Source organism: Pteronotus mesoamericanus, unplaced genomic scaffold (assembly GCF_021234165.1).
Source record: "Pteronotus mesoamericanus isolate MK-2021 breed Mesoamerican mustached bat unplaced genomic scaffold, CSHL_Meso_final contig_433, whole genome shotgun sequence".
Classification (NCBI taxonomy): domain Eukaryota; kingdom Metazoa; phylum Chordata; class Mammalia; order Chiroptera; family Mormoopidae; genus Pteronotus; species Pteronotus mesoamericanus.
The window spans coordinates 875956-899402 of NW_026555163.1; the positions used below are offsets into that span (position 1 = coordinate 875956).

Genomic DNA, 23447 nt, shown 5'->3' on the forward strand with positions numbered 1-23447 from the left:
AAATTTTGTTCCTTTTTAAGGCTGAGTTGTATGTTTAATACTACATTTTATGTATCCATTTATCCATCAGTGGGCACTTGGGTTGATTCTACCTTTTGGCTCTTGTGAATAATGGTGTTATGGGTATACAGATAAATCCTTAAGGCCCACTTTCAGTTCTTTTGGGTATGTATATACCCAGAAGTGCAATTGCTGGGTCATGTACTCATTCTATTTTTAGTATTTGGAGGAACCACCAAACTGTTTTCCTTATCAACTATGCCATTTAAAAATTCCAACTAAGTGTCCAGAGTTTCCAGTTTCTCTTCATATCCTCACCAACACTTATTTTCTGTGTGATAATGGTCATTCTAATGGATGTGAGTTGGTATCTCATTGTGACTTTGATTTGCATTTCCCTAGCTAAGAATCTTTTCGTATATGTTGGCCATTTTTCTTTTAGAAGTGTCTATTTTTAATGCATATTTTTTCTTTCATTCTGTAGGTTGCCCTTTTACTCTTAGGTCCTTTGCAGTTTTTAGTTTGATGTAGTCCAATTTATTTTGTTCTCGTTCCCCATGCTTTTGGTGTCATCACCAAGAAACATTGCCAAACCCAAACTTCCTGTTTTACAGTGTTAGCTGTTAGAGAATTTTAATTGTAACATTCTAAAAATTTTAATTTAAAAATTTATTTTGTGACAGACTGCGTCAGATTCCTCTCCACCTGATGCAGTATCCAGCCCGGGCCATAAAGGTTCTACTGGCAGGGTTTAAACCTCCCTTAAAAGACTCAGGAAAGACAAGAATACCATATTGTCCCAAGTGGAGCATGGAAGCATTGTGGGCTATGATAGACTGTCTTCAAGGAAAACAACTTTATGCTTCTACCATGGTAAATATCTGTCTTGATTTTCCAGAATCCTTTTGAAGTTATTTCTAGAGTCCCTATTCACTTTCTACAATGCTTTCAGTCCATGCAATTCGAGATGCAGAAATGCTTCAACTAAAGTATGTAAAGCTGTAAATACTATAGGACTAATTTTAATACTTGTTAAAATGTCTTAATGATGTCATGACTAAGATAAAAGTGATCAAGATAAGTCTCCTGTAATCAGAAAACTTAAAAATCAGTGCGGGAAACACATAAACCATTATTTAAAGAGAGTAACTTTGGGGAGTGCAAAAGCAGGAGTGATGGGGATATGGTATCTGATACTCCTTAATAGGCACTCCAGCACTGATATTGACATAGGACAGGGAAGTGACATTTCCACTGCATCCTACCAGGTAAGTAGGAAGGGCCAGAAGAGGGATTCTGGTCAAAGTCATAGAAAGGCTGGAATCATACTAATCCCATAACAATTTTGAATTACTTAATGCAGTATAACATCTATCAAAATAAGAAACTTCAGGTGATGTTTGGTGTAAATGTGCTTTGTTCTTTAGAGATTAGCATGTCACAAAGGGGAGCCCACACACAGAATCCAGCCTGCACCCAAGTTTTATATAGTGCAGTGTTTTAAAATTGGAAAATTTTACCAATTTTTTTGTCGTAAGTCAAAAATTTTACTAGTGACTTATGATTAAGTTTATAAAATGCCAGAACTGTAGTTCTCCCTTCCGAACCCTGTCACTTGGAAATATTCTCTCCAATTCATCTCTGCCTCACACTGTTGTTTCAGCCCAACCTGTCCAGCTTTGGGGACCCGAGATTTTAGGATTCCTGGTATATTGGCTGTGACAAAAATGAGCTCTTAATAAAACAGTGCTGTAACTAGAAAGTGCTTTTTGAAAACCTCTGTACCTATCCAGCTCCTGTGTGCATATGGAGCAAATCACTTGTGCAGTTTTCTCTCAAGAAGCCCCTGAAAGAGAATATAGACAGGGCAAGTAAATGTTCGTAGAGATGCATATTTATTTACCTCTGTGAGTAGCAGTCAAAATTTGGTCAGTTTCTGCATAAATGTATAATGCTTAATGTGTAGAATGTAAATGAATTTGAATGGGGATGGTGGTGTTTAAAGCATGTTGGTTCAATCTAGGAAAACTTTACAGAGGACTTACATTTTAAATAAAATAGAAGGATGGGAAAAACATGATTTGTCAGGAAACCATTACATACCTTTTCAAAGTGCTGAATATAAATTCTAAGTAAGCTTGAGGATGCTTTTTCCCTCCTGCCAGAGGTACGAGGGAAAAAGCAGCAAAGACAGTGTTGTGCTTTCTTTACAACTGTATCTTAATTTTAGGCTCAGGCACAAGCACAAATCGTGACATTATATGAAGATGAACAGTATCCAGTTCATATGTCATTAGTAGAAATGGGGCTTGCAGAACAAGATGAATGATGTAAGTGTCACTTCTTGTTTACCTCCATAGTTGGCCCAAAGCAGGTGACTAATTCCTATAAAAGCACTTTTGAACTTTCCTTGATTTCTCAGAGAAGTGACAACAGAGCTCTCAACAAGAATCTCTCCTAGATTTCGTCTTCATAGGACCCTCACCAGTGAGGGCCAGTATCAGAAGTTCTGTAAGTGTAAGAATGCTTGGAAAGGCTCTCAAGACCATTCCTAGTAGTAGGTAGTTATGGGGGTAAAGAAAGCAGAAGAAAGGGGGGGCTCTATAAATAACTGAAGCATGTAATTGTATGGAATGCATATAGCATTGTTGAATAATCAAGGTCCTAGTAACCAAGTTATTAAAGTACTTGGGTAACAAGCTTACTCTTTGTCTTTACCCATTTATACAAAGTAACATTAAGCAAAGGTGTAAATAATACACATTTTGTTTTTCAGGTATACAGCCCAGAAGAAAGTTTTCTGTTGTATGTAGACCATTTCGGGCTGTTTTTCTTGACTTGTTCTGCAATAATGATAGCTCCTTCCTGCCTCCCCTTACATATTGAACTATTAGGAATTGTTTGAAAAATAGTTAATAAATATTTGTTCTCAAATATTTTTGCTTTCCTGTAATTTTGAAATGCTTTAGACTCATGGGGGAAAACCTATTTAATGTGTATTCAGCTTAAGAAATAAAGTAGTAGGCACCTGTAGTACCTCTTCCTCAATCATTCCCTTCCCTATGGAGGTGAGCACTACTGTGAATTGGGTGTTTCTCATTCTTCTATAGACTTTTATAATTTATTACTGTCTATGATTCCATCCATAAACAAGATAGTATTGCTCTGTATATTTTTAAACATGTGCAGTGTCACACAGATACCTTTAGTTTCCTATTTTATTTCCACTGTTTATCTGTATTGGTATATTTTATTCACTTTCAGTGTTACATTCATCTGAGCACATAATTTATTCTGTTGCTAAGATATTTTTAGGTTGTTACCAATTTTCTAGTGTATATACTTAAGAGTAATTCAAGGTCATGGGCAACTGCTTTCCAAAAGGATGTTTTGCCAGCTTACGGCATCATCAGAGTTCCTTGCCAACATAGCCACACCATTATTTACAGTATATGGTGCAAGTATAAACAGGTAGCCCATTATAGTCACTTTTTATTGTTTGCTCATGTCCTTTGTTCATTTTTTTGTTGAGTTCTTTGAAACTATCTTACTGATCTATAGGATTCTTTAGATATTCTTGATGTTAATCCTTTGTCCAGTATATGTATCTTTTCTTAGTCTGTGGCTTATTACTCTTTTTTTGTGACATGTTAAGACAAACTTCACTCACCAACCTTTTAAGGTTTGGGCTTTCTATAACTCATTAAAAATTCTTCTCTATCCTAAGGTAACATATATATAACTCCTTATTTTCTTTGAAAAGTTTTACACTTCATATTCTGTTCTTAAATCATCTAAAATTACAACATTAAGCTTTTTAAAAAAAAATGAGTTATTGCCAACACTATTGTCATTCTGCACTAAGTGACTAGGCCCACCTATTAATTACGCAGTTTTAGGTGTAGATGACTTGCCATTCCTTCAAGAATAGCTTGCTCCTGTCAGCCAGCTATCTGTGGCAAATCAGCTATGCCCCTCTGTTCTCAAGTGTCACATTTTGACCATTACCCTCATTGTAACTGCTTTCTCCTCACTCTGAGTTTATCTGTACTCACAGAATGAATGAACTCTTCTGTTTGACCTTCCCATTCCAATACAGTTAAAGAACTTTTGTAATAGATGAAATGCTTTAATTGTAGTACTAATTAAACCTAGTAATAGTTTGACTGGTAAAATTCTTACTGCTTGAGTAAACTTTCTGTGCAAGTCCTTGTTGTATGGCTGATGTCCTATGGAAAAGTTATACGATACTGTTTCTTGTTTTGTTAGTATCTCCAACCAATAAAAACACGCACTTATTTTTAAAGTTTACACAGTCTATAACAAAATAATCTTTCCTTAGATGTGCAACTGTAGAAAGACAGAGTAGGAGAGTTAAAAATGAAAGCTGTCCTTGTGCATTTCAAACATTATTAAAAACGTATAAATTTTACTTAATATTCCAAGTATAATCTTTCCATTTTTACACACACACAGAATACATATATATTAAACCACACAATCCATAAGAAATGTACATTTTTTTTAACAAGAAAATCAAGTTAGTGTTATTTCATGATTAGTCACACACAGGAGCATTACAAGTTTGTATCCATTAGAACATTACCATCCTTGTCTTTAACTCTCACTCGACCAGACACGTATTTTGTTTCTTCATGACCATTTGCATAGACAGTTTTAACAGTGCCATCTGGATACTCCCGTCTCTTGAACTGGGCAGTGTGTAGTTCTCTCTGGCCATTATTAAACTCTATGATTTTGCTGCCATCTCTGTAAATTTAAAACAGAATTTAATTTCTTGTCCTTTTCTCTGTACAAAACCTTCTTTGCAAATTCTTCCACAGTGTTCCTGCTATAGGTGGGTAATTCCAATTATCAGATTAGCACTTACATGTACACATAAAAAGAAGCTTTTTTGAAAAATAAATTGATGCTTTCATCACAAAATGCTTAGGCTTCTTTATTTTTTAAATTTATATGTGTTCCACCTCTAAAAAACTTAGGCCCTGTATGAAAATATGGCATTCAGGTTTGACAGTTATTCACAAAGTTAAAAGCCACCTGAGTGCATGTCTGCATCAGGCTGGAGGAGGGAAAGGGAAGGATGAGTCCTGAGGCCAGTTTTGAAGCAGAATATGAAAAATGGTTGATACCAAGTTGACTTGCTTGACTGTGTGTCTGGGACATCCACATTGGACCCAAAATATGGAGAGATGAGTACATGGAGTTCTTCATATTTTTTCCAATCTTTTATTGTAGAAAACGCCAAACATTCAAAATATAGTACACAGAGAAGGTTTTCCCCCAATTTTGGAATAAACTGCTATTAAACAAGCACCAGATAAAGTTTCAGCTACATTAAGGGGAAAAAACATTATCATGACCACAAGAAGTCCCTACATTATTTGAATTAGTGTTTCTACTTCCCGGTTTATGTCATAGACTTCAAGTCAGTTTAATCTGTCTGTGATGTGTTAGCTGTATTCAAGTTATTGGGTGCTTAACTGTCAATCTGGGAAAGGAAGGTTAAGAGACCTTCACCATGATTTGAATTAAAATGGTGATACAAGATGCTCATTACTGTGGACTAAAGAAGTCTCTAAGTCCTGGAAATAGATCACTCAAGGAAAAAGAAAGGTTGCTGATTTTAAAGAATGGGGTTGGGTGGCCAGAGGAAAAATGTGCTTATAAACTGGACAGGGAGATCAAGAAAAAGCATAAGCATCCGGGCCAGGTGGCTCAGTTTGTTGGAGCATTGCCCCATACACCAAAAACGTAGCAGGTTCAATTCCCAGTCAGGGCACATATCTAGGTTGCGGGTTCAATCCCCAGTTGGGGCACGTATAGGAGGCAACCCACAGATGTTTCTTTCTCCCTCCCCGCCTCTCTTTTCCTCTCTCTCTAAAATCAATAAAGATATCGAGTGAGGATTTAAAAAAAAAACAACATGGTCATTGGGTTATCTGTCCTTAAAACTGACAGGGCAGCTTTTCCTTCTGTGATTAATTCACTGCTTTCAAATTTCACCAAACTTATTTCTAAACAAATACTTGCCATTCTACTTTCCTGAAGTGCTGTATAGACTCGAGACTAAAGACTATATATTAGGATCTGTTTCAAACTAGTTCTGCTTCCAAAAGGCTGAGAACACTTCTCACCTGCTCGCTCTTTGCGCACTTCTACACTCACTGAAATTTTCAGTGATTTACAAAAATGTTTTTAAAATTTTAAAAATTCAGTTGGTAATAAAAGTTTAATCATAAAAACTGGAAAACCTACAAACAAATATAACAGGTATCATACCGTTGTACTCGGATGATTGTACCATCTGGGAAAATGCTTTCTTCTTGTCCATCAGCAAATAAGTTTTTGATAGTCTGGTCAGGAAATGTGATTTCTTTTCTTCCATCTGGGAAATGTTTTTCTGTTTAAAAATTATTATGAATATTTTATTTTTAAAGGAAGGGCAGAATTTAATAAGGAGAGGGCAGGGCAAGTTTCTACCTATCTGTCCACTTGAGAAATGCAAGACTTCTAGTCCTTCGGGGTAAGTGGTATGGGTGGTCTGGGCGGCTGCATAGTAGTAGATCTGTAAAGACACAGAGTCACTATGCCTTGTCTTCGAGATGCTTACACTACAGAGAAAACCAGCCCCGAGGAAACCTACCACTCTCTCATCTGGCATGACCTGCTTCACATCACCATTGAAGAAAGTGACAGTGACAGTCTTTCCATCTGCACTCACTTCTTTTTGAGTTCCATTTGGAAACAATATAACACGGTGCCCATCCTCATAAACCTTTTCTATCTACAAAAAAAGAAAAACATTATCAATATATAAGATTTCCTCCTGGACCACATGACAGAAATACCCCTCATTCTCTTCCTAATTGCCTACTTTGAAATTTTTCATAATAAAAAATAAAGCATTCTCTCAAAAGGAAAGAAAAGTTAGTAAACTAGCCAACTTCAAGTATTAACACATCGCCAATCTTACGTCACTTATCTCCCCCTAACAAACTCTTTGGTGGAGTTTTTTTAAAGCAAGCTGCTGACACCACCATAACCTTCATTACTGTTTTCCCTAAATTCACAAAAAAGGCTTTTTTACAGTTCATTTGAATCAGGATCAAAACCAGGATGTGTCTCATAAATCTTAATTTTTAACAGTCACCTCCTGTCCCCTGTGTCATTGAACATGTAAAATTTCCCACATTCTAGGTTTGATTGCTCCTATGATGGCATGTAACATCTAACATGTTCTCACAGCCCTTGTATTCCCTAAAAGGCCTAGTAGTTAGATCTAAAGGCTTGATTAACTTCCAGTTGAATTATTCTGACAAGACTACTTTGCAGATGCTACTGTGAGCTTCCCATGGCCACATGTTCAAAAATACAGTATGCAACATCCCCCTGAGCACAGGACTGACTGGGTCACATCAGGTCTTCCATGAAATCCACCAGCCTTTCACCTAGGGTTTTAGGAGTCATGACTGCTGCCTAGATCCTTTTCTTCACTAAAGGTCGCAATCTGATGATTTCCCTAATTTTCTCACCCCTTTTCTGTGTATTAGTTGGAATTCTACAACAGAAAAGCTTTCCTCCTCAACAGTTTGTTACTGTAAAGCAGAGTTTGCACAGAAAAGTCTACTTCTTTTTGACTCATTCTTTGTCCTTCCCTCATTTCTCAACATTAACAATAAACTCTGGCTTTACAATTTCAATTAAAATTGATCAGATTAGGGTATTTGGAACAGTAAGTTTTCTACAAACCTAAGGAAAAATCCCCTTATCACCTCCCTAATAACAAACTCTGTTCTGTCCCTGCCATTGTCATTCCCTTGAGCTGTAACACCTACTCACAACCTCCCTAGGCTCAGGGAGAGAACTGCAGGCTGACTTCGGAGAGAGGCACCTGAATGAGAACACATTGTTTAGGAAAGGCTGCAGGGAGGGTAAAGCTTTCCCCATCATCTGAGGCTTTTAGCTGTGTATGGAGGAAGAACAAAGGGTTTGGACAAAAGGTCCAGATTCCTCTTTTTCCTACAAATGGCAGCTAAATCACACTGAGCATTTTTAGCTGAGTTCAAAAAAATCAAGCCTAGGTCATGCCCAAAGTACTCACATTCTTAAGCCCCCTCAAAAGTCTTAAATTATTTTAGAATCTGTTTCAACTCTTTTAGCCCATGTTTTGTTTTTTTTATAGTAATTATTTTTAAAAACATTCTAACCTTTCCTTCAGGATGACTGATTTCTCCCTGAATTTCTTCTTTTTCCTCTTTTTCATCCTCTTTATATTCAGGATCTGGGAAATCCACTGATTCAGGGGGTTCCCTGGGTAAGGCGGTCTGTAAGGACAAGGGGCTCTCAGCTGTCCTGAAGGATGTGCAACATGTCAGGCAAGCTAAAATTTAAACTTATTTCCAAAGGCCAGATCCTATTATAGGATCTCTGAGTAGTGTTTGGTGTTACATAGAAAACATGTACAATGTTAAGTAAAAAGCCTCCTTTATAGTTTAGAAATATATCAGTTAACTAATTGATTTTAAGCCTGAGTCATCTATGTTTGAATATATAAAAATATAAAGAGATTTACTTGGCCCTTATCTGAACTGCACAAATCACGAGAAGCTGCAGACTTGGATCTCCGAGATGGATTGCCTGTTAGAATACAATTGTCAGAGTTAGTTTTAATATTTAATTGAAAGTTTGAAATTTACTTAATATTATACTGAAGCATTTACTTAGTTCATATCCTTTTCTGAACTGCTGTTAACCATTGATTAAGGAAGTTTTAATATTTTTCTTTACTAATTCATTGGAGTTCAATATATAAGTTCAAATATTTATTAAAGTATTTAAGTCCTGAGCAACCAAGAAAGACAAAGGCAGTATTTGTTCTCTAAGAGTTTACAATCCCAAGGAAGACAGTGCTCCCAACTAGTCTCACAGACCCACAGGGTTATGGAGACAATTACAAGGACTTCAGGTAGAGAGTAGTTGTGGGGAACAGATAGTAGAGGTATCCATGAAGAAAGACACAGAGAATTTGGCTTGAAAAATAAATTGGATGTTTAATTAAACGTACAATAGCTATGCATTGAATAGCTGTAGACCATAAAATTTTTTGATCATGATCAACACACCAATCATATACTGTATTAGGAATACATATTCTAAAATAAGTATACACACACACTACTTCTACCATCATATATCAAACTGAGGTCAATTTTTTAAAATATTAAAATTCTAATAGTTTCCTCCTGTATGTTAACAAGCCATATCATTGGGTTGGCCAAAAAGTTCATTTGGCTTTTTTTCTGTAAAAATGGCTCTAGCACTTAGCTGTCTTTAACTTCATCAGAAACAATTTTGTTAGGTTGTATTGTCACAGCTGTCATATCAGTGTGCACTTTTTTAAAAATAGCAAAATCGGTGAATTTTTGTGTAGCCATTTTACTATTGAAAATGGAAGAAAACAGGCAACATTTTCAGCATATTATGCTTATTATTTCAAGAAAGGTAAACAACTGAAATGCAAAAAAGATTTGTGCAGTGTATGGAGAAGGTGCTGTGACTGATCGAAGGTGTCAAAAGTGGTTTGTGAAGTTTCGTGCTGGAGATTTCTCACTGGCCGATGCTCCATGGTCAGGTAGACCACTTGAAGTTCACAGCGATTAAATCAAGATATTAACTGAGAACAATCAACATGGCAGGTAGCCAACATACTAAAAATATCCAAAGCAATAAAGTTATTGGTGAAAATGACATTTCTTTTTAGTTTCTCAATATTTTATTTTTTTAATGTATATTTCATTGACTATGCTATTATTATTTTTTTTCTCTCCTTTATTCCTCTCCACTCTGCAACCCCTTCCCACAATCATTCCCTCAGTCCCCCCGCCCTTAGTTAATGTCCATAGGTCATATATAGAAGTTCCTTGGCTTCTCCATTTCCTATATTATTCTTAACCTCCCCCTATTTTGTTTCTACCATTTATGCTTCTTATTATGTGTACCTTTTTCCCCATTCTTCCCCCTCCCCTTCCTCACTGATAACACTTGTAATCTCCATTTCTGCGATTCTGTTCCTGTTCTAGTTGTTTTCCTTAGTTTGTTTTTTTTTTTAGGTTCAGTTGTTGATAGTTGTGAGTTGTCATTTTACTGTTCATAATTTTGATCATCATCTTTTTCTAAGATAAGTCCCTTTAACATTTCATATAATAAGGGCTTGGTGATGATGAACTCCTTTAACTTTACCTTATCTGGGAAGTACTTCATCTGCTCTTCTGTTCTAAATGATAGTTTGCTGGATCGAATAATCTCAGATGTAGATCCTTGCAGTTCATGACTTCCAATAATTCCTTCTTGCCCCTTCTTGCCTGTAAGGTTTCTTTTGAGAAATCAGCTGACAGTCTTATGGGAACTCCTTTGTAGGTAACTGTCTCCTTTCCTCTTGCTGCTTTTAAGATTCTCTCCTTAGCTTTAATCTTGGGTAACTTAATTATGATGTGCCTTGGTGTGTACTTCCTCAGGTCCAACTTCCTTGGGACTCTGAGCTTCCTGGACTTCCTGGAAGGCTATTTCCTTCGCCAGATGGGGGAAGTTTTCCTTCATTATTTGTTCAAATAGGTTTTCAATTCCGTGCTCTTCCTCTTCTCCTTCTGGCACCCCATGATTCCACTGTTGGATCATTTAAAGTTGTCCCCAGGTTCCTAAACCTCTCTTCTTCTTTTTTTTCTTTTTTTGAATTCTTATTTCTGCATTCTGTTTTGGTTGAATGTTTATTTCTTCCTTCTGCTCCAGATCATTGATTTGAGTCCCGGTTTCCTTCCCTTCACTGTTGGTTTCCTGTATATTTTGCTTTATTTCACTTTGCATAGCCTTCACTTTTTCTTCTATTTTGCGACCATACTGAACCATTTCTGTGACCAACCTGATTACCAGTGTTTCGAACTCCGCATCTAACAGGTTGGCTATCTCTTCTTTGCTTAGTTATTTTTTTTTTGAAATTCTGATCTGTTCTTTCATTTGGGCCGTATTTCTTTGTCTCTGGGCACCTGTTACATTGTAAGGGGCAGAGCCTTAGGTATTTGCAAGGGTGGAGCAACTCACGACTCTCTGCGTTGTGGCGCTATATGTAGGGAAGGGGTCAGAGAGGAAACAATGTCACTTGCTCAGCTCTCTCCGCACTTTCAGTCACTTCCCCTGCTACCCACAAGCAAATTGGGCCTTTCTGGTGCTGATTCCCAGGTGGTAGGTTTGTGTCTGTTCTAGGACCCTGTGAGTCTCTCCAACGAACTCTTCTGTGAGGCTGGGAGTTTCTCCCACTGCCACAACTGTCGCAGGTTTTTACAGGCAGAGGTTGAAAATGAAAATTTGCAGAAAATTTTACAGAAAAAAACTAAACAGACATTTTGGTCAACCCAATATAAATAACCCCAAATTTGAAGGGTACTGAGCAAGTGCCAGATTCTGACTTAAAACATGTTAAAAACTAGAACGGATGCTGGATGCTCTGGGGAGAATGGACTAGAGAGGCCTGGAGGCAGAGTCAGATAGGAGGCTGGGAGGCACATGAGAAGGTTTGTGTTGCACCCATGAAAGTAGAGATGACTCAAGTGCACTGTGTCTAATCACTGGATTCATAGGTCCCAAACTGCCAAGTATTAGCAATTCCATATGGTTCAACCTACTTAATCAATTCAGAAAATAACATCAGAAGGGCTGTTTAGGGATTGATGGAAGTGAGAGGTAAAAATAAAAAAATCAAGAAGTACACAGGTTTTGGCTTGAGCAAACAGGTGGATGGTAGGCAAGGTTCTGGGAATAAATGGAGTGCCCTGTTTTAGATATGAAGAAGAACTTCCTCAACCTGACAGGTGAGAGTAAACTATGCACTACAATTTGAGCTCTGTGTTATATCATTTCTAAATTTTGCACCCACTTTCCATAGAAAAGACTAATTCCCATTTTATTGGTAAGGAAATCAAGGTTGAGAGAGAGATTAGATAACTTGCCAAGGTTGTCAACTAATAAAAGGCAAAACCAGGACTGGCACAGTTCAAACCCAAGTTGTTCAAGGGCCAACTGTATTATCAATCTGCAGCTGGGAACCTGCATATGTAGCAGACTTAAGTTACACATGGGTAATTGACTCCACAGGCAGTTGGGATCCCCTAACCCCCATATTATTCAAGGATGAACTGTAGAGAAATAACACAGAAGAGAGGGAACAAGATTTAAACAGAGTAAAGAAAGCCAAACGAGAGCTAATCAGATTCCATTAGAAAAGCAAACATCTGAATAACTGTTATTCTAGAAGAAGAGAGGGAGAAGAGATCAGAGTGCTTATTTAATTTAAAGAAATTAAAATTAATATATAATTTAAAAAATAATAGCTGAGAACTTCTCAAACCTAGGGAAGGACTTGGACAATTAAAGTCCATGAAACTAATAGAAAACCTATAATCTCAATGCAAAAAGAACTCCTCCAGGACACATTATAACAAAACTGTCAAAAATCAATGATAATAAAAGACTCTTAAAGGCAGCCAGGAGGATGAGGGAGAAAAAGAAAAAAAGAAGGTAACCTACACAGGAACCCCTTAGGCCAGCAGCGGTTTTCTCAGCAGAAACTCTACAGGCCACGAGAGAACAGAATGACATATTCAAATGCTAAAATATAAAAACTGTCAGCCAATAATACTTTATCTGGCAAAGTTATTCTTACAGAGAGGAAGGAGAAATAAAGGCATTCCCAAACAAAGGCTAAACAAGATCATTACTACTAGACCTGCCTTGCAAGAAATGACTGAAAGGAGTTCTTCAAGCTGAAACAACGACACTAACAAGCAATGTAACATACAAAAATACACAACACACTGGTAAAGGTGAAGATTTATAATCAGACACAGAAACTCTGTAACAGGACAGTATATTAACCACTTAGAGTACAAAGGTTAAAGAAAAAATTTTAACTAGCAGGATTTAAAATAAATATCCAGAAATCAGTTGCATTTTTATGTGCCAATAATGAACTACCAGAAAGGAACACTAAGAAAACAATCCCATTCACAATTTCTTCAAATACAATAAAATACCTAGGAATAATTTTTTTTAAAGATTTTATTTATTTTTAGAGATAGGGGAAAAGAGGGATAGAAACATCAATGTGTGGTTGTCTCTCATGTGTCCCCTACTGGGGGCCTGATCCACAACCCAGGCATGTGCCCTGACCAGGAATCAAACCGGCGACCCTTTGATTTGCAGGCCAGTGCTCAATCCACTGAGCCACACCAGCAAGGGCCCTAGGAATAAATTTAACCAATGATGTAAAACACTTGTACTCAGAAAATTATAAGATATTGAAGAAAGAAACTGAAGATACAAGTAATTGGAAGCATATAACATGTTCATGGATAAGAAGAATTATCATAAAATGACCATAGTATCCAAAGGAATCTATAGATACAATGCAATTCCTATCAAGATACCAATAGTATATTTCACAGGCCTAGAACAAATATTCAAAAAAAAAAATGTAGATAAAACCACAAAAGACGTGGAATAGCCAAAGTAATTTTGAGAAAAGAACAAAGTTGGAGGAATCATGGTACCTGATATCAGGTTGTACTATAAGGCCATAGTAATCAAAACAGCATGGTACTGGCATAAAAACAAACATCATAGATCAATGGAACAAAATGGTCCAGAAATAATCCCATGTCTTTATCGTCAATTAATATTTGACAAAGGAGGTAAAAATACAATGGGGTAAAGAACGTCTATTCAATAAATGATGTTGGGGAAATTGGGCAGATGCGCGCAAAAAACTGAAGCCCACCTTCTTACACCATACACAAGAATTAACCCAGAATGGATTATGACTTAAATGTTAGATTTGAAACCATAAAAATCCTAGAAGAAAACATAGGCAGTAAAATATCAGACATTTCTCGTAGCAATATTTTTTCTGATATATCACTCCAGGCAAGGGGGAAAAAGAAAATAAACAAATGGGACTATATCAAACTAAAAAGTTTTTCCAGCAAAGGAAATCATCAACAAAAGGAAAAGACAACCCACCAAACAGAACATATTTACTAATGATACATCTGATAAGGGGTTAGTATCCAAAATTTATAAAGAACTCAACACCCAAAAAACAAACAACCCAATTATAAAATGGGCAAAAGACCCAAGTAGACACTTCTCCAAAGAGGGCATCCAGATGGCCAATAGACATACGAAAAAATGCTCAACATCACTAATCATCAGAGAAATGCAAATTAAAACCACAATGAGATATCACTTCACATCTGTCAGAATGGCTGTCATTAATAAATCAACAAACAAGTGTTGGTAAGGATGTGCAGAAAGGGGAACCCTTGTGCATTGTTGGTGGCAATGCAGACTGATGCAGCTACTGTGGAAGAGAGTATGGAGTTACCTCAAAAAATTAAAAATGGAACTGCCTTACGATCCAGCAATTCCACTTCTGGGACTATATGAGAAGAAACCCAAAACACTAATTTGAAAAAAACATATGCATACCTGTTCATTGCAGCATTTTTTACAATAGCCAAGATCTGAAAGCAACTCAAGTGCCCATCAGTAGATGAGTGGATAAAAAATATATACATTTACACAATGGAATACTACTCAATCATAAAAAAGAAGGAAACCTTACCCTTCGTACTAGCATGGATGTACCTGCAGAGCATTATGCTAAATGAAGTAAATCAGGTGGTGAAAGACAAGTGCCATATGATTTCACTTATATATGGAATCTAATGAACAAAATGAACTATCAAGCAAAATTGAGACAGAGCCATAGACAGAAAGCAGGCCGACAGCGGTCCAGGGGGAGAGTCTGGGGAGCTCAGTTAGTGGGGAGGGGTGGGTAAATTGAGGAAAAAAGAGAAAAACCTCATGGAAAAAGATAACAATGTGGAGATTGCTTGGGGTGAGGTAGGTGGGAGTGAAGGAGGGTGTTGGGGGGATAAATGGTGATGCAGGGAAACTTGACTTGGGATGGTGAACACACAATATAGTGTACAGGTGGTGTGTTATGGAATTGTGCACCTGAAACTTGTATAATTTTCTTAACTAGTGTCAGTCCAATAAATTCAATAAAAAGTGAAAAATAAAAAGTATTAAAAATAACTATAGCTACTAAAATTTGTTAACAAATATACAGTACAAAAGAGGTAAATTGTAATATGAAAAACAAAAGGGGAGCCCTGGCTGGTGTGGCTCAGTGGACTGAGTGCCAGCCTACGAATCAAAAGGTTGCTGGTTTGATTCCCAGTCTAGGGTACATGCCCGGGTTGCGGGCCAGGTCCCCAGTGGGGGGCGGGGGGGCATGCAAGTGGCAACCACACATTGATGTTTCTCTCCCTCCCTTCTGCTCTCTAAAGATAAGTGGGTAAAATCTTTAAAAAAGAAAAAGGGGCGGGGGGGGGGAAGTAAAAGGACAGAGACTTTACAGCAGCCTTTTAAAGGTGAAGGATATAAGTTGCTATCACCATGAAACAGACTGTTATCTACGTCTCATGTGATCCTCATGGTAACCACAAGCAAAAATCTAGAGTAGATCCAAGAAACATTTTAAAAAGGGGGAAAAGAGTCTATGCCATGGAAAACTGCTGATTTACAAAGGCAGACAGAAGCATAAGGGAAAAAGAAAGAATAGAAATGCAGCCCTGGCTGGTATAGCTCAGTGGACTGACTGCCGGCTTGTGAACCAAACGGTGGCCAATTAGATTCCCAGTCAGGGCACCCGTCTGTTTGCAGGCCAGGTCCCTGGTAATGCGTGCACAAGAGGCAAGCACACATTGATGTTTCTCTCCCTCTCTTTCTCCTTCCCTTCCCCTCTGTCTAAAAATAAATAAAATCTTTTAAAAATAAATAAATACAAAACAACCAGAAAGCAATCAATAAGATGGTAGTAAAGTCCTTACATATGAATAATCAACTAATGTAAACGGATTGGAGTCACCAATCAAAAGGCAAAGAAGGGCTACATGAATTTAAAAAACCATGGAAAGCAAAATTGTGGATAAGAGGAAACTACTGTAATAGTAGGGGACTTCAATACCCCACTTTGTAATGGATAGATTATCCAGACAGAAAACTAACACAGAAATGTTAGAACTGAACCATACTTTAAACAAAATGAATTTCACAGACACATATAGAACAGCCCATTCCATAGCAGCAGAATACACATTCTTAAGTGCACAGTCTAAAGTGCACATGGAATATTCTCCAGGGATAGGACACAAAACAAGTCTTAGCAAATTTTAAAAGATCTTCAAATTATTTCATTTTTTCTGACCCCAGTAATATGGAATTAATAATCAACAATAAGAGGAAAGCTGGAAAATCTACAAATATGTGGCAGTAAACACACTTCTGAAAAACCAATGGGTAAAAAAAAAAATCAAAAGGGAAATTTTTTTAAATCTCAAAAAAAAAGGAAAACAGAAACACAACACACAAAAGCCTTTAAGATGTTAAAAAAGTAGTGAAAGTTTGTAATGATAAATGCATATATTAAGAAATTAGATCTCAAATAAACAGCCTAACTTTATATCTCAAGGAACTCAAGGAACCAGAACAAAAAGGACAAATTAAGCCCAGATTTAGCAGAAATAAGGAAATAAAGAGCAGAGTGGAAATAAATGCAATAAGAGACCAGAAAAACAATAGAAAGAATCAACAAAACTAAGAGCTGGTTTCCTGAAAAGATAAAATTAACAAACCTTTATTTAGCTAGGCTAAGAAGAGAGAAGACTCAAACATATAAAACTAGAATTGAAAAAGAAGATACTGCAACTGATACTACATAAATATACAGGATCATAAGTGACTACTATGAACAAGTATATGCCAACAAATTAGATAACCTACAAAAAAAACGGAAACATTTCTAAAAACAAGGAACATTCCTGCCAAGATTGAATCAGGAAGAAAGAGAAAACCTGTACAGACCAACAAGTGTAAGACACTGAATCAGTAATCAAAAATCTCCCAACACAGAAAATCCCAGGACCAGTTTTCCTGGTGAATTCTACCAAACATTTAAAGAATGCCAGTACTTTTTAAAATTTTTCAAAAGCTGAAGATGAGGAAGATTTCCAAATTACTCTACAAGACCAGCATTACCCTGATACCAAAGCCAAATAAGGACACTAAAAGAAAACAATAGGCCAACAGCAGCCCTAATGAACATAGATGCAAAAATTCTCAACAAAATACTAGCAAACCAAATTCAAGAACACATTAAAAAGATTATACACCTTGGCTAACTGGGATTTATCCCTGGTATACATACAAGGGTGGATCTACATATGCAAATCAATAAGTTTAATACAACACATGAATAGAAAGATAAAAACCACATGATCATCTCAATAAATGCAAAAAACAAAAAACAAAAAAAGCTTTTGACAAAATACAACATCTTTCCATGAGAAAGACCAAACAGAGTGTGTATAGAAGAAATACACTTCAATATAACAAAGGCCATATACAACAAACCCACACTTAATATACTCAATGATGAAAAATGGAAAGGTTTTCCTCTGTCAGGAATAAGACAGGGATGCTCACTCTAATACTGGAAGAAGTTCTAGCTATAGCAATTAGGCAAGACATGGAAAAGGCAACCAAATTTTAAAGAACAAAGTAAAAATGTCATTATGTGTAGATAATATGATTTTGTATATTGAAAATCCCAGATTCGATTAAAAAAAAACAAAACTGTTGGAACTAAGCAACAAAGTCAGTAAAATTACAGGATATAAATCAACATAAAAAAATCAGTTGCACTTCCATACACCAAAAATGAAACATTTGAAAAAATAAAACTAAACCATTCACAACAGCATCAAAAACAAAAAACTACCTAGTAAAAGATCTGTAAGACAGTTTTGGAGGAAAGCAAAATGACACAAATGGAAAGATATCTAGTGTTCATGGATCAGAAAAACTAATATTGTTAAAATGGCCATACTACTCAAAGCCATCTAGATTCAACACAATATACATCAAAATTCCAATGGAAATAAAAATAGAAAAAAAAGTCATCAACTTTGTATAGAAACATAAAAGACCCTGAATAGCCAAATCAATCCTGAGAAAAAAGAACAAAGCTACAGGCATTACAATTCCTGATTTCAAACTATACTAATTAAAACAGTATGGTGCTATTATAAAAAGAGACACACAAACCCATAGACCATAATAGAGTCCAGAATTAAACGTCCACATATATAGTGAACTTATACTCAACAAAGGAATCAAGAACATCCAATGGGAGATGGATAGTCTCATCAACAAATGATGTTGTGAAAAATGGGTAAACACATGCAGAAAAAATGTAATTTGACCTCTACCTTACAACACTCACAAAAGTTAACTTGAAATGGAGCAAAGATTTAAAACATAAGACATGAAAATATAAAACTTCTAAAGAAAACAGGGAAATAAACCTCTCACCACTGGTCTTGGCAATGAATCCTTGGATACAATACCACAGGCACAAACAAAAGCAAAAATCAACAAATCAAAAATCATCAAACTTAACAGCTTCTGCCCAGCAAAGGAAACAATCAACAAAATGAAGAGGCAGCCTACCAAATGGGAGAAAATCTTTGCAAACCATATATCCAATAAGGGGTTAATATTGAAAAAAAAAAAAACCAATCCAATTAAAACATGGGTAGAGAACCTAGACACACATTTTCCCAAAGACATCCAAATGGCCAATAGGTATATAAAATGATACGCAACATTATTAATCATCAGACAAATATAAATCAAAATGCCCAGGATGGTGTGGCTCAGTGGATTGAGTGCGGCCTGTGAACCAAAGGGTCGCCGGTTCGATTCCCAGTCAGGGCACATGCCTGGGTTGCATGCCAGGTCCCTGGTTTGGGGTGCACGAGAGGCAACCATACATTGATATTTCTTTCCTTCTCTTTCTCCCTACCTTCCCCTCTCTCTCTCAAATTAAATGAATAAATAAATGAATAGTATTTTTTTTTAAAAAATCACACTGAGATTCACACCTGTCAGAACGACTATCATCAAGAAGACAAAGAGGCTGAGTAGGTTGGATGTTGTCCTACAAGCAAAAAGGTCACCGGTTCAATTCCTGGTCAGGGCACATGCCTGAGTTGTGGGCTAGGCCTTTGGTTGGGGGTGTGTGAGAGGCAACTGATCGATGTTTCCTTTACACATCAATATTTCCCTCCCTTCCCTCTCTCTAAAATTGAAATCTTTTTTTTTTTTTTTAAAAAAGGTAAGTGTTGGTGAGCATGTGGAGAAAAGGGAACCCTTGTACACAGTTGGTGGGAATGCAATTGGTGCAGCCACTATAGAAAATAATGTGGAAGCTCCTCAAAAATTTTAAAAAAGAACTACCATATGATCCACCAATTCCATTCTTGGGTCTATATTCAAGAAAAGGAAATGAAAATGGGATCTGAAGAGATTAGCTTCACTCCCATGTTCATTGTAGCATTATTCACAATAGCCAAGGTACGGAAACAACTAAAGTGTCCATCAACGGATAAATGGATAAACACAACGGGGGTCCATATATACTACGGGACATTATTTAGCCATGATAAAGAAGAAAATCCTGCCATTTGCAACAACATGGATAAACCTTGAGGACCTTATGCTAAGTGAGGTAAGTAAGAGGAAGACAAATACTATATGATATCACTTATATGTGGAATCTTAAAAAAAAAAAAAAAAAGCAAACTTACAAAAACAGAATGAAATGATGCTTACCAAGGACTGAGAGGTGGGGGTATAGGAGAGATGTTGAAGGGTACGAAGTTACAACAAGTAGTACATAAATCTTAGAATTCTAATGTACAGTACAGTGAAAATACAGACAATAATACTGCATTACAATTACCAAACTTACTAAAAGACCAGGTCTTAATTATTCCAACCTCTAAAAAAATAATAATTATGTAATGGTGAAAGAGGTACTAATTATTGCTACAAAGGTAATGATAATATATAAATATCAAATCAACATGCCACACAACTTAAATTTCTACAACGTTAAATGTCAAATATATTTCAATTTAAAAAAGATAAAGAATTCCAGTTCAAAAGATATTGTAAAAAGTAAAAAAGACAAACCCTAGACTGGGAGAAGATATCTGTAATACATACATGTAGCTGTTGAAGGAATAAACACAGGCAAAGTCTGTCAACATACTTAGTGATGTGGGTGATGCAAATTAAAATTATGATGAGTTACTGTTACACTCCCCCTAGAATGGCAAAAATTTAAGTCTGACACTAGCAAGTGTTAACAACGTCTGGAGCAAAGCAAGCGCTTACATTGCTGATGAGAAAGTAAAATCACCTTGGAAAATATTTTAGCAAAATCTATTAAGTGTTAAATGTATTCCTCCCAATTACCCAGCAATCCAGCCCTAGGTATATGTCCTAGAGAAATTAATGTGCATACCAGAAAAGTATAACAATGTTCACAGCATCACTATGTATGTAACATCCTTAAAATTTAAAAAAAAAAAAAAGGATACCATCAGCAGAGAAAAGTAAATTGTACTGCATTCAAACATGGAATACTACCTGGCAATGAAAATTCATGAACTAGAGCTGCAAATCAAGATGCCTGACTCTCAAAAGCAACACACAATGAAAGATAATGAAATACGCATATGCTCAATATAATTGTTCAAAAAACTAAAAACAAGTAAAACATTTTTTCCGGGCTGTACCTATGGGAGTAGAAACTACAAGGAAAAGTAATGTGATATGATCATGGAAAGATCAGTGCCTCTAATCTACTTCTTGATTTAGCTAGTGGTTATCCAAATTTTTCCTTTATAATTGTCAAACTGCATATGTTATATCCACTTTTCTAAATTTAATTCACAAAAATAAGTTCTAAAACTTCCAGGCAGATTAAAACACCCAGTTGTGAAAACAAAAGTTCATAGGAAAAAAATGGTATACCTGTGATTGAATATTGAGGATTTCTTAAATTCATGAAAAAAGATTGATAAATTCAATATTAAAAGGAAAAACATGTACATGAAAAATACAAACTGAAAAGTTGAAGCTGGATAGTGAGATGATGTTGGCAGTGCTTACAACTGACAGGATTAGTGCACAGAATAACTAACTTTAATGAACAGAAGCACACCCCAGCTCCTCCCAAAGTTACAAATGAAATGATGAGGTCACTAAATATTCAAACAGATGCCCATATGACCTTACCAGTAATCAAGGAAATGATATTAAATTATACTAACCCACCATTTCACACCCATGTGATTGGCCAAAATTGTAAACTCTGACCAGATCAAGGGTTGGAAAGCACAGCACATTCTGCTGATGGTATTAAAAAAATAAAATTTAATTTTAAAAAAAAGAAAAGAAAAAAAACCACACACATCTGGTAAAACCACTTGGCAAAACAAAAGGAAAATCTCCTACACTTGCACAAAGCTGCTGCTATGACCCAACATCCTACTCTTGAAAAATACCCCTGAGAAATTCACATGATCAAGACTTTCTGCAGCCCTGTTCATGCTATTGACAAACCGGGAGAAAACCTGAATGCCCATCAGCAGGGAAATTTGGCAAACACACATGGAATATGTGTAACTATTAAAATCAATAAACTAGAAGTTATATGTGTTAATATGGTCTTAAAATATGAAAAATGTTGCAAAGGGATAATGTAAATTATGAAAACAATACTCTACTGATTTATGAACACAATATAATAAAAGAATGAGAAACCAGCACAGGAATGCTGTCAGGGTGGAAATTAGGTGGGGGAGTAGGATACGCAGGGGCATCAGTTACACAGACAGTGTTTTATTTTTTAAGTTGGGTGTTAATTCTCTATTCTTTAAATTCCTGAGACATCTTCTAAAAAGATCATGCATCTTCTTACCTTGTATGGGCAAATTATTTTTCTTGTTTCGTTCTAGCTGGGTTCCTGAAGAATTCAGCCTCTCATGAATTCCAACTGATGAATTCTACAGTAGGAGATAATTGAATATAAAATTAGTGTTAGTCTACAAATTAGTACAATGAATGAAACTGACAGAACTCAGCTTGCAATGTTTTAAGTATGTTCATTTACATTATTTTCATTTGTCACTAGAGACCAGAGTGAACAACACACACGTACGTGTGTTTTCTCTCTTTCTCTCTCTCTCTCTCTCTCTCCCCCTCCCTCCCCCTCCCTCCCCTGGAAATACATTCAATCCTCAAGGTAAGGGCATAACAGACAATGTAAAACAAAACAGTCTTCTGTGCAGATACCAGATTAGCCAGAGGAGAGGGCAGGAACTCATGGTCACCATCAGCAAAACCCCCCTTATCCTGGCCTCTCCAGTGAATGATTCCCAAACCATCTTGTTCTAACTGAACCCTAACTCCCACTGAGAAGACTGCTCACCACTGTTCCTTCCAGGGACGGAGGTTTCTCAGGGTCCTAAGAGCTTGCAACCCTAGATTTAAAGGTAGGACAGATGTCTTCCTTGCTCCCTATCACTGCCTCCTAGCCCCGCCCAGCTCCAAGTCTCATGGCTGTGTACTCACCCACCCCTCCTTGCCTGATGATACTCCAACTCTATAGTTTCCATCTCCTGACCTACTCTCCCTCCAACCTCAGCCGTGCACTACTACCATGGGCAAATTCTTGAACTGTCATCATCACTATCTTCAATTATCAATAACTGTTCAATTTCAAAGCATTCAAATCCATAATGTGAGGCATTCTACAAAATGATTAGCCTGGTCTATTCAAAAAACCAATGACATTTAGTGCTCAAGTCTTTAGGGTTGAGATGCCATAATTTCTGAAATTACCTTCAAATGGACCAACAAAGTGCATACACACAATATAGCAATATATTAACAGTGATTCACTCTAGGCAAGTATTCAAGTGTTCATTGGGCTGTTCTTTCAAATGCCTCTATCTGGGGAAGCTTCCATAATAACATGTTTGAGGAGGAAGGGAGAATTCCATTTTCAGGCTACCACAGCTTATCCTTCAGCTCACTCTTTTGATACCCTGACTCTAACAATGCTTATAGCCTTACAGGGTCCTACAAGTTATTGATCCATGTGTTCTATGTCCCTCACAACCTTGTAGCCTATGCCCTTCTTAAGCAGGTTAAATTCTTGTGGGTCACTGCATGCCGTAAACTTCCAAGCCCCTCTCTCTCCTGTGTGGTATTTCCCCTGATGACCACACCTCTCCTAAAACATGACTCTACCAACCTAAACCCAAAAAGCCAAACAAGAAAAAAATAATGCAAGCCATTCTCAATGGAAATAATGATCTCTAACCTACATGGGCCCCCAATGCAGCCCAGGACTCAGACTACATTTCCCAGTCCCTTGGCTTTCCTCTCACTCA

At 36.7% G+C, this 23447-nt stretch overlaps 2 protein-coding genes across 2 annotated transcripts in view; one reads left to right on the forward strand and one right to left on the reverse strand.

Annotated features, from left to right (window-relative positions):
• RNF17 (ring finger protein 17) overlaps positions 1-2329 on the forward strand; it is a 197419-nt gene extending 195090 nt beyond the window's left edge. The window contains exons 35-36 of the mRNA XM_054577471.1: positions 684-873; positions 2231-2329. Of these exons, the coding sequence (XP_054433446.1) occupies positions 684-873; positions 2231-2329 (289 nt within the window). The remainder of the gene's footprint in view (positions 1-683; positions 874-2230) is intronic.
• A 2248-nt stretch (positions 2330-4577) lies between these two features.
• The window catches only part of CENPJ (centromere protein J), a 58341-nt gene continuing 39471 nt past the window's right edge, over positions 4578-23447 (reverse strand). The window contains exons 11-17 of the mRNA XM_054577459.1: positions 21971-22055; positions 8597-8661; positions 8232-8348; positions 6668-6808; positions 6505-6589; positions 6304-6424; positions 4578-4770 (exon numbers count right to left, since the gene is read on the reverse strand). Of these exons, the coding sequence (XP_054433434.1) occupies positions 4578-4770; positions 6304-6424; positions 6505-6589; positions 6668-6808; positions 8232-8348; positions 8597-8661; positions 21971-22055 (807 nt within the window). The remainder of the gene's footprint in view (positions 4771-6303; positions 6425-6504; positions 6590-6667; positions 6809-8231; positions 8349-8596; positions 8662-21970; positions 22056-23447) is intronic.